At 36.5% G+C, this 12500-nt stretch overlaps 1 protein-coding gene across 3 annotated transcripts in view; it reads left to right on the forward strand.

Annotated features, from left to right (window-relative positions):
• The window catches only part of LOC138003562 (protein PHTF2-like), a 52328-nt gene that overhangs the window by 834 nt on the left and 38994 nt on the right, over positions 1 to 12500 (forward strand). For 2 of the 3 annotated variants that reach the window (XM_068849679.1, XM_068849680.1), the window contains exons 2-6: positions 2671 to 2730; positions 6598 to 6667; positions 9510 to 9606; positions 10555 to 10663; positions 10880 to 10915. In XM_068849679.1, coding sequence (XP_068705780.1) covers positions 2671 to 2730; positions 6598 to 6667; positions 9510 to 9606; positions 10555 to 10663; positions 10880 to 10915 — 372 coding nt within the window. Of the gene's footprint in view, positions 1 to 2670; positions 2731 to 3552; positions 3926 to 6597; positions 6668 to 9509; positions 9607 to 10554; positions 10664 to 10879; positions 10916 to 12500 lie in introns of those variants that run through there. The other variant, XM_068849681.1, reaches the window with a different exon arrangement.

A 12500-nucleotide genomic window follows, 5' to 3' on the forward strand; every position in this document is an offset into this window, starting at 1 on the left:
ATGAAGAAGGTTCCTGGCATTTCGTTTTCTCTTTGAGAAGAAAACAAAGTCAATATTATTTTTTTGTTGGTAACTGAACTTATTTCATCAATAATTGTTTTATCCAGATTGCATTTTTACGTGATATTTTACGTTTTAATATTGACTTCATTTGATTGAGAGGGAATGAAGGGCCACTTCTAAATGAAAATTAGTTATAACTTGCTTATATTTGATTTATAAAGCACTAGCCAATGTTGACTGTGTCATCCTGATTCATCATTGTTGATTAATTAATTCAATCCATTTGTTCTTGCAATTTAACCTTAATTTTGGGCTATTCTCTTGTCAATTAAGGAACACTTCTTTATGGCAAGATATCTGTTTACAAACACTGTTTTTGTTATTCAAATGTGCCAACCACAAGAACAGCCAATGAGGCTCTGGTTGAACATTAATGACAATACATGTGTAGGTGACGTCAATGATATCTTCGCTATAGACAAAAGAAAAATATCATAGTTAATCTGTTGACTCCTGGGGGTTCCCCATTGATGAGTAAAATCGTTGTTAGTTTAAATATATGAACAATCTGGGAAATCAGGTTTACAATGTAGTTATTAACCATAGCTTAAATGGAGAGCATTAGTATTGAGGCCCTCCCTTTAAAAATTATTTTGTTTGTGTAACCCTTGTTCCTGAAATTACTCACAAACTTGTTCTCTGCTTTTTGAACCCCTAAAACTGTTTGTTCCCTTGTCCCCTAAGATATTTGGTCATTGTTCCCCAGTTCAAATTGTTCCCTTGTTCTCCGCAAAACCGTGGGAGGGCCTTGTTATTGTTAGCTGTACTTCAATAAGGAGAAAGATGAGGAGAAAAATGAGGAGGATTTTTATGTGTCATTTGGTACCGACCGTGTGACCACAAGTTTTCTAGGACTCAACCCCTTCATCTATTAATTAATAGGCCATTTCCGAGTTCATGTCTGCCTCCTTTTCAAAGCGAGTCTAAGAGTGAAGTTTTTCTCATGAAAATTAGTTTTCATTCATAATTATGAAAAGTAGAACTAAATTATTACCATGACAAATACAATGTACTTCGCACATAGACTCGCTTTGAATAGGAGGCAGGCATGAACTTGAAAATGGCCTCTTTGTGTAATGTCTAAGAATAATAATAACTATAATTTTTTTACAAAGATCCAAATACATTTTAAGTGCATTCAAGGCATTTGTCATGACACTGGCTGTTGCTAAGGATGTGGAGATAAATATCAGGAAATGGATTGAATCTTCAAAAAAGGGTCCATTAAAAAATTAAGACACTTATTATTATAAATTTTCAATGTGGATATGAAGTCGTGAGCTAATTTTTCTTTATTTTAGTTACATGTAAAACTCAACTGAAGTCTTCTTGAGATGACAGGGATATTATGAGTATTAGCTGTAGTACAGTGCTACAGTAATACTAACATCAGTGTGTGTTTTATCCTGAGCTTCAACCTTCAACAATAGACTTGACTGTATGCCTTTAATTTTTCAGTGTTTTGAGCTGGATATTAAACAAAGGGTCAGTGCTAAAAGCATGGCATTTAATATTTTGAAAGGATATTTCAATCAAATGTAGTTATCTCATAATTATGGTTTTGCCAAGGCTAATAATCAACTTAAGTTTATTATTATTTTCTTACTAAGGATTTGACCTACATAATTAAACTATAATATTTATTTACACCTAATTTTGTGAATCAAACGACAGTCCAATTTGAGTTTGTTTAAAACAAATGGGAGAAATTCTGGAGACCTTGCATGTACAATGTATATATGTAAATTTTAAGATAAAACTTAAAGTTTATGCTTTTCGAGTTACAGAAGCCAAAGATCTATTTTTAATGAACTACACAATTAATGATTTGGTTGAAAGGGTAGGGTACCCACATGCCCACAAAATTCTATATATGGTATCTTTTGCAAAAATAACTAATTAATAATTTATTAATAATTATGCCTCCCACTATTAGGGAAACATTACTTTTTTAATCAATAATAAGGACCCAGTGTGAATAAAATTATTATTGTCAACCGCACATAAACCTTGTCAAAAGTCAATGTTGAGTCCACAGGTTATAACTGATTGGGATCTTATTATTTCTACACATAACGCGGCAACCCATCATACCCCTTTAAAGGTGGATATGGCAGTGACAAATAATTCTTCTAATTGAAAAAAATATCACGTCATCTTTCATTTTGTCTACCAGGGTTTAATAGGCAGGTACAAAAGTTGGACCAGATCAACTTGGATTGCTCACCTTGGATCGATGTAGAAAAAAAAATTTTAAGGCCTTGAAAAATCACCTTAGCCTTAATCTTTAAGCTAATGTTGGCAGAATCAGACAAATTTTTTTTTTGCTCGATCCAAGGTGAACAATCAGAGTTGATTCAGGCCTGACTTTTCTACCTGCCAGTTATTAATTTTCCTCTCGGCCATTCATTTCTGCAATCAATGGCAAGAATACACAGTTTTGAGGATTTCAGTTCTAGCAAAAATTATTGCGGGACAATTTTTTTGTCACATTGACCTGGTTTCATTTAACAGCTTAGCTCTCATTTGTATTGCAAAGCAAGTGAGAAAAACTAACCGTGAAAAGGGCTATTCATTGTTTAATCTAGTTTTCCTTTTTTTCAAAAGCTTGGCAAATATGACAAAGCATCATGGGAAAGAACATTTGAGGAACAAGAGCAAGAATCTGTAAGATCACGTTATCATGATGATTAGGTTAAAATATATTTAATGATAGTTATAATAAATTAATATAAACAATAATAATAATTATTATTTATTAATAATTATTTCTTGTTGATTATACTGTATTATACATTACATGTAAATAATTGTTACGTATACAGTATTATCATCCATTTACAGTGTAGAAATCACCAGTGATCCTTGCAATCTGATTGGCTCTCAGCAGTGCGATTTATTCACGAATCGGTGTATTTTTTGTTCTAAATCGCACAATTTCGTCAACCATTAAGAAAAGAACACTAATTCAAAGCAAAACAACCAATCAGATTTTAGGGCTTGTTTAAAGTAACCAATCAAATTGCAGGAAAATGAAAGACAAAGATGAGTAGCATGATCACGGTACCCATTTCTGTAACATACCTAAAAATTGTGAAATTGTGTTTATTGGGGTGAAAATCACTTATTTTGGCTTATTTCACACCCAGACTTGCATATCTTTCTAATTGTTCGGAAAATATTAATGTTTGGTCCGTTAAAACTGAATTTTTGATTTACCCATGACCCCTTGCAGGCGTGGTCTTTCATACAGATAGTCAATTTTGAGGCAAATAAAAAGTAAAAACAGAAAGCTTTCACTACATGGAGGATAGCATCCCCTCATTTAGTTCTATTGACACCCTAAACGCTGGCTTTCTGCTCCACTTTTTTGCTCCACTTTACAATTTGAGGTCAGAGCAGATGTCTCTCTTTCCTGAAAATTGCCCCTGAAAAGACATTGTGGACTTCCCAATAATATCCATAGAGGAAAGGTTACCAAGCCTTGTGAAGCACATGGAAATCATGGCTTCTTTGGGAAGTAGATTTGTGATGTTCACTGGCACTCAAGACTAGGTTCAATATGGCCCGGCATGTCAAAAAAAACGTAGCGACTCATTCAAAGGCTAATATTTTCGCGACCCTGAAAGCTACGATGACGAAACTGTGGAAATAGCTAGTGGAACTTGTGAGCATTCAGAAAATGCTTGGTTGGAACCCACTTACGCCTTGGTTGGAGCAGGAGCAACATTGAAAGAAGCGGTCTCGAAACATATTATTGCGTAATTGCGGAACAGAAAAAGCGTAGCGACTGTTTTGAGGAGTGATTTCTCCATTCGTAGTGGATCCTTCAAACTAATTTTTCTGTATGTTAAAGCACAAGGTATGAGCATTTAGTTGAGATGGTTTTGAAGCCACAGATATCAATTGAAGACTTGTTTCAAACTATAACCTAGTGACCGCCAGAATTCCAAAACACAGCGTTACAGTAAGGAAACTACGGAATTTTGAATCTTTTTAATGTGTTTTAATAAACTTGAACTGTTTTAATTTGGCTCATATGTAGTATTTACTGCGTGTTATCACTGGTTATTGTCCGTTAATCCACATAATTGTTCTCTCTTATGAAAAATGGTTTTGAAGACTTTCAATTTGAAAATTGTGTTACGTGTTACACTCAAAATTTGCCTATTTTTCTATCCTTTTCCTTTGTTTTCTCAAGAAAGGAAAGTCGCTTACCCTTTTTACACCCTGTATGCTAATCAACAAGGATAACCTAAGCATTCAGCAAAAATATAGCTTCATTGAAGACGTTAAACTGAATAAATCAGGAAATGTTTCTGAGTCACCCCCAAGTGGGTACGGTGATTGTGCTACACATCAAAGAAAGCCATTGCATGGCAAATTTTGCAACTTTAAATTTGTTCCCAACTGGATATATAAACTTAAAATAGGTGCTGACTAAAATCCTGTATTTGAGTGATAAAATACATGTAGTTATTGTGTGATTTCTCAATTTAGAGTGGTTTTCAATTGAGTGTCGAAAGTAATTAGATAATTAAGTACTTTGGTTTTGCATTACTTCACTCAGTGATTGATTCAAACTTCTCGTGCCAATTTTTCAACCAATCAGAAGTGAAACCAAAACTAATCATGGCTCGCGCATGCACATTTTCCCGCGCTTTGTGTCGGCTACGTGTAATTACTTTGAGTTTTGATTGGTTTACTTGATTGTCTCTGTCCTTTTTGATTGGCCAAAGTAATTACTTTGGCTTTGGTTTTACGACACTCATTTGAAAACCGCTCTATTTCTATTAAAATTATTATAATTAATGGCTGTAATATAGTGTGGTAATTGAACCTAATTGTGTCGTGCAATTTTGTATAGGTAATCACATGATTTCGAGTGCAATTTGGAATAAATAAGCACAAGTAAATTTTCTCAAAGACGACCAAAATTGCACTAGCCCATAGGACAAGTGCAATTTGTAGTCTTTATTCCAAATTGCACGAGAAAAATCATGTGATTACTTCTTAATAATATTCATGAAGAAATTCGAGATGGTTAAGCAGAAGAAATGCTGCCACGCATATCATGCAATAAGAAGAATTGTGCCCTAAATTGCGCCATACAGGGTGCACGCTTGATTTGAAAACAGAAGATTTGATTGGTTCTGACCAAACCCTATTGTTTATTAGCCAATCATAATCCAGAATTTCAATGTGTAATTTGCACTTGTATTACACTTTTTGCATTGTTACACTTGAACTGCACAGCTCTCAGCCAATCAGAATCAGTATTTTTTTCATGCATATTTAGTATTAATAATGGTAATAGGACTGAGTGGAATCCAATTTGGTGTGTAATCATACGAGCAATTAACGAAATCGGATGACCGCGTGGCGGGAGTCCAGTTTGTTTCATCACTCAGTCCTGTTACCGATATTATTAATCCTAACCATAACAACTTCTGAGAAAACAAAAATGCATTCCTTTTTCACTGTCCAAAGTTACAAATTTGTCCATTTTGGAAAATCCCCACTTTGGTAGGGTAAGTGGTTGTTGATATTGTTGTGGAGATAAATTTTGTGGATTAAGCTGAGTGCACTGGCTGATGTACCTGTCCGATTTCAAGTATCCAGTCACAGCCAACTGTCTGATTTCAACCCTACACAATAATTAGCAAAAAATAAAGTAGTTAATTAAAAGCACCAATCAAATTTGAGAAAATTGTAATGGTTATGATTAGGTCTGAAATCAAATTGAACTTGTGCTGTGCACTCATTCCATTTTGAAATCACACTTATGACGGTCTTTTTCAATTTGCCCAATGATAGACTGAAACAGAGGGCCTAAACCATCTACCATGTAGTTTGGATGAAGGTTTTGGGTTAGCCTGCATTCAAGATTTCTCTCTCTCTCTCTCTCTCTCTCTCTCTCTCTCTTTCGTGAGCTTTTTCTGAGGGGGAGAGGGGGAACACACTTACATGTAATATCTGGACATGCTTTGTGGTTTTTTATTCTGAGTCTCCAGTTTTAACATTTTCCTGTACTCTCTTGATATTTTGAGCATGGCCCGGTTTACATTGAGGAGAAGGCAATTAATTTTATAATTTATAATAACTGTTTTACATCAAAATGGAATTACTTTAATTCTTTAACCTTTTCACCCCCGTGGGGACTTCCCCAATGACGTGTAGAATCGTCTGGCGTTAGACAGAGTAAAATCTATAAGTGTCACTCTTGGGAGTGAAAGGGTTAATGGGGGCATAGTTTTTGAGTGAATCTAGCTGTTGTTATTACCCTTTCACCCCCGTGGGGTTCACCATTGACGAGTGAAATGGTCTGGCGTTATTAGACAGAGTAAAATCTATGAGACAGTGTCACTCTTGGGAGTGAAAGGGTGAAACTTCTGTACTGTACAAGCTTAATGCATTGTTTATGAAAATACTCTGTTGACATCCATGGGTATACAATGTATGTTTGCACCATACTTTTACAAGTGAGCTGAGCTGAGTTGAGCTGATGTTAAACTCATGTTCTCCATTTTACAGGGCTTTATTCATGTTCCCAAAAAGCCAGGAGGACTAAAACCAGAGCTGATTGATGTAGATCTTGTCAGTGGTATGTTTTTTTTTCTTTTTCAAAGATGAGTAATATTACCGGTACTAAGAGCTTTGGGTTATTTTTAGGTTCCTGAGAGAATTGTGCTGGACATGCATGGTTAAAGTGTTTTCTTGATTCATTTTGTGATATCTTTGTCACTGTATTAATAGGGACCTTTATATCGGAGGGCGAGGATGCTAGTATGAGTGCAAGTTTTGTGTACTGAGCTTGCACATAAGGTTTGGAGGCTAGCTGTCATTTTTCGAGCTGTGCATGCTCAGAATGGAAAATCATTACTTGTAGTTGTCCTCGTCCTCCGATTGAATACTTACATGCATTATCTTAAGATAATACTTTATTAAATCATACTGATTCTGAAACAAATCACAAATTTAAGGTGGCTCTGAATCTGCTACACAGATTTTTTTTAAACTTTGCAAAAAGTTTCATCATACCCTTCTGATTACTTTTCAGAAATAAAAAATGGGGGTCACTGAGTTCGTTTTGAGATATAAGCAACTAAAGACAAAAATAAAGGGTGTTTTTACAGGGCTTGCCATATTACATCTCAATAGTGACTGTATCTCGTTCCGCAATAATTCATGTTTCATTTGGTACCACAATATTGCCAATACATGATACAACATTGTAGTGCTGATCCCTCTAATTAGAGCGTCACTTGGAAGTGTTGAAACTGGGTCGAGCCTCCATAAAGCTATAAGAAATACTGGTAAAAGCTACATGTAGATCCAAGAAAAATACCTATCAATAATAACTATACTTGAACAAAATTAATAAGTCTTAACCCTTTTGATGCCCAAACCAGCCTAAACCGGCCAGACTTAGTATTTTACTCTAATGCCAGACATTTTTACTCATCAATGGGGAAGACGTGGGAGTCAATGGATTAAGCTGAGATTTAAACACATTCACATGAGGGCTTAGCTTTATATCTAGTGGCAAATTATTCCACAATTTAGGAGCTACAACGGAAAAGGCTCTACCACCATAACTCTGAGATTGTACCGAGGTGCTTTTAAGAGATAATTATCAGATGATCGAAGCCTGCGAGCAGGAGTACAAGCATATTACAGAGATTATGCAGGGGAACTGAACCGTTGAGAGCTGTTGAAGCCCTGACGTAACTGGGTTGTGATAACAACCACTAACAACCAACCGAGCAGCACAATTCTGAACCATCTGCAAGCTCTTAATTACATGTAGGTAGCAGGGGAGGGCAATAAGTAGCGAAATACAGCGGTCCAACTTGCAAGTAACAGTGCTCTTTTTGCTGTGTGTATATCTGTGTTAGCTGGGAGTCAACTGTCCCGTAGGACACTGCAGAATGCCCTAGTGTCTGGTGGCATCCCCAGTGTTTTCTTTCCAATCTCCATGGCTGGGTTGAGATACTTTTCTTGTTGACAGTGACAATGCTGACTTCTAATTAAAAGTGAATGAGAGATCATACTTGGATGATGTTTGTGCATCTTCGTGCCACTCATGCACTCAGCTTGCAGGGTGGGTGCTCCCACACTTCTTACAGATCTTTCCAGATGCAGGGCACTCTCCTTTCTTGTGCTTATGCCTTCGTCCACAGTATTTGCAGTCTCTCCCTTGCTTGTTGGCTGACCAGCCAGTGTTTCGACTGTGTTTTGGCTGTGGTTGAAGCTGTGCCTCTGACTGAGGCTTTCCCTTTTAAATGGTAATAAATTTATATAGCATGTTTTACCTTTACATAATGTTATTAATGCACTTTACAAGCAATCAATCTACAGTATGGGTGAGACCGGACATCATCATATACAGGTTTTGCTGGCTTCCTCCGCTACTGAATAAGTGATCTCCTTCAACCCATGAATAAGGAAAGAACTCTATGCCCTACTGTTCAGGAATAGTGTGTTTGTGTGTGTTCTTTAATGTCCCACAGAATTAATCAAAATTTAAAGTGTTGTGTGTTGGCCTACATTTCATTTTCCTTATCTGAGAAGACTACATGTAGGAAGTCTATAAGCATTTGCTGATTTCATCGCTAAGGCAGCACTTTCTCCTGTAAAGGGTCCTGAGTATTTGAACCCACAGCCTCCTGCATAATTACCTTCCAATTTCTAGTACGGATGCTCTTCGACTGAGGTATACAGGACACACGTGGGAGCTAGGCCATTACGGTATATGTAAAGCAGGTTTATGTGACAGCATGTAAACGATCAAAATAAAGCGTATTCACGATTGTACTGAAAGAAATGTTAAGATTAGGGTAACATCTCTTGAAGTACAATCACAAACATGCTCCATCTTGACAGTTTAGATTCTAGCAGTACGGCAGGACAGTATTGTCATGTGTAAACCTAGTTTAAGGGTCTTATTTAAAGCTCCCATGTGTGCAAAGGAACACTCAGTTTTTTTCTGAGTATCCCCAATTGAGTCATCATCGATATTCACGATAAATCTCTTCAAAATGACTTTCCTTTTACAGGAGCCTTAGTTTGTAATTTCTTCTACAAATGATTAGACTTTCAACTGGAGTCTTCTCGGATAAAAAATATAAAAAGCAGGCCTTGCCTCACAAATAAGTTCCATGTGGGACGTTAATTAAAGAACCCACACTCTATTCGAGAAGAGTAGAGGATGGAGTCCCCATGCAGTGTTGCAGATGTCTTGTTCTCTCCAGCAAAAGGGACCGGCTTGGCAGTGATGTCTCTAAAAGGCTAATGGTGTATGAGGCCACCTCAGCAGAAATAGCCATAAGTCAAATTAAAGGACTTTGCTGAGAGCTGGAACATGTACAACTGTAGATGTAGATGTAGCAGCACATCAAAATATTATTGTTAACCCTCTAAGCACTTGTTGTTACTGGTTTTAGGCTCTACATTTCCCAAGACAAAGCCAGTACATACCTGGTTTGCCGTTACACAGAAGGGTGTAATCCATGTTCTTTTGTTCCCATTTTTCCGTACATGGTAAGAAATAAAACCCAACAAGTATCATGCTTTGGTGGTAAAAACCTCTATTACATTAATCTTTGGCAGGGTTTTCAATAAAAGCACAATCATGAACGAGGGTATGTTCCCCTGGTGAATTTTATGATTGCTCCTCTAACGGAGTTTCCTCTGCATTTGAGCAACTTACATGCAGATTCTTTATATATTATTTGCTTTTTCATAAACAAAGCTTGGCCAATCCGAGGTTCGTGTTTTGTGGTTCATGTTTATCATAACATTTGTAAAATTTCAGATCATTGCTCAATCAAAGTACATGTACTTAGGCGGCAAATTCATGAAAAGTAGGGGTGAGTCACGCTGACCACCAATGCACAATAATAATTATTATTGAAAACCCTGCTCTGGTTGTTCTTTATTGGGATCAACTTTTCTACTGTATCTTGGTTGGATTGCTTTTATAGAAAGTTGTCTACTGAGCTGAGATTCATGTATTTGGTTTATTCTGGTGATCATCTTTTCCATTTTGTAGTCAGACCAGATTGAAATTTAAAAGCCATTAAGAAGTTAGTTTTACTCGTGGGAGGCCATCAAACATGCAGCTATCTTGTTGTTGAATCCTGTGATTCAGATGGTCTTATGTCTAAAGTTGTTCTGGGAAAAAAAAGACCTTATATCCATGTGTACATTTTTTACATCTCCACATGTATTTCACACAACAACTTTCTCTGCCGAAAGTGCCTGTAGTGATGGTGTGGCCCTACCTTAAAGTTGTGTTACTACAATGTTAAATACAGCTGTTAGTACCGCTGTAGTTCTAGACACAAGTAATTTTAAAGTTGATGACAAGGAGTAAAAGAAGACACTTTTTGTGCACATCTAGTTGCTTGCAATCTGGACATACAGTATGTTATCCAAGCTCTAGAATCATTAGAGTGCAAATCTAATGACATTTTCTGTTGTTTTCAGGTGGACACAGCAGTTGTCCCCCAAGTTATGGGTGCTGTTTTTGTTGCTGTATTTATGTGAATTACTAGTACTTATTATTTATTTACGTGAATGGGAGTCTCCTTGGAAGGTGAGTGGTACATTTTATTTCTCCAGGTGGTTGTTTTGCATAGTTTTGGTGGGGACATTTGTTTTTTGTTGTTCTTCCTAATCATTGCCTCATTCCTAGACTGAGTACAAAAACAAGGTTGATACTTTAAACTTGATGTTGAAGAGTGTACAATGTATGCTCTATACATCCTTGAATTTTCAATAGCTATAATGAATAATATTATGGATCTTTCAGGTTGTAACATGGTCAGAGGCTTGTGGGCCAGCCTTGGTAAGTGACAAAATTAAAATTAACTTTAATGGAGAGAGAAGTTCCCATGTTATTGTTAGTAACAGTTGTTGTCTTTTTTTTAGAATTAATATAATTATGTCAAGGATTATTTGGGTAAAAGTAGTTGAAATCATGTTTACATGTAAGGATCTTTTTCTGGGATTTTCTCATCCTTAAGGTTACCATATACCTTCAAATCGGCAATTTACTTCAAATTTGGATTTTTTGGTTAAATTAGTGATCGAAATGGGATATTAATGTAAAAAAGAAATTACTCAAAAGAATAAATATTGGTGGAGAAATGACGGTTTTACGTTTTGGACGGAAGTAAAAATTACCCGTTTGATTGACAGTCCTAGCACTGTTTTCTTGTATCAATTTTTTTTACTTGAAGCAGACACTTTAAAGAGCTAAAACTCAAATGGCATTTGTCCAGTTGTCCTAAGATTTTGACAGTGGCTAGTCTAGATTAACATATAAACAACAATAGTGTGTCTGCGATTTTTTTATTTAAAAATATTTTTTCTCTGAGAGATTTCTGTACGAACACTTAACATTTTTAAAATTCTATTTCGAAATATTCTGTAACTCTTCACTGCAACTGAGTATGGCAAAACACAGACACAGTTTTTCAGCGCTTTGGGTTGGGAAACGGAGGAACAAAATAAAATAGCGAAAAGCAAAATTTGCTTTGACTTGTAGCTTTGAAAAGGTGATTTGGATGCTTGAATTTAGAGGTCATGAAAAATTTGAGAATTCATTTAATTTCAAAATTCTTGATATGGTTTGATAGTCAGCTTTATAAGTTTTAATTTGATGTAGGGGTTTAGGTATCTGCAGTTTAAACCAGATGCGCTACATCGCTTGGATGCGAGACACCCCGGAAGGTACAGTGTATATGGTAACCTTAAGCAGGCACAGATGATTCTCAACACTGACAGTGTTTTGCTGGTGCTACTTTAATAAGTTCCTAGTAAACTCTAGACCTTCCCAATCCTTTGTGAAGGCTTACAGCCAGTTTGGCAAATAAAATGACAGAACTTTATGGTATTGACTCTTTTGGGAGAGGCGTGGTGGCCTCATGGGTAGTGCGCTAGACACGGTATCGAGTGGTCCTGAATTGAGACATTGTGAACATTGTGTTCTTGGGCAAGACACTTTACTCTCACGGTGCCTCTTTCCACCCAGGTGTATAAATGGGTACCGGCGAAATGCTGGGGGTAACCCTGCAATGGACTAACATCCCATCCAGGGGGGAATAGAAATACTCCTAGTCGCTTCATGCTAATCAGAGACCGAAGATAAGTGCCGGCCTGATGAGCCTTCTGGCTCGTAAGCAGAGACTTTACTTTTTATTGAGCAGACTCTTTTGCACACGTAGACTAGAGTTACCCATTACATGTATTCCGTAGTCTAGTGTTCAAGATATATTTTAGAGGCAAGGTACTTACAGGGAATCTAAAGGGGTAAAGCGGGAGTTCAATGTACCAGTTAGTGTTTAATAAATATAATATTTTCAAAGGCAGGGGTATTTAATTGTTCCTTTAAAATTTTGAAGTGCTCACAAAATTTTGCCTTATTAAAC

Source organism: Montipora foliosa, chromosome 5 (assembly GCF_036669935.1).
Source record: "Montipora foliosa isolate CH-2021 chromosome 5, ASM3666993v2, whole genome shotgun sequence".
NCBI lineage: Eukaryota > Metazoa > Cnidaria > Anthozoa > Scleractinia > Acroporidae > Montipora > Montipora foliosa.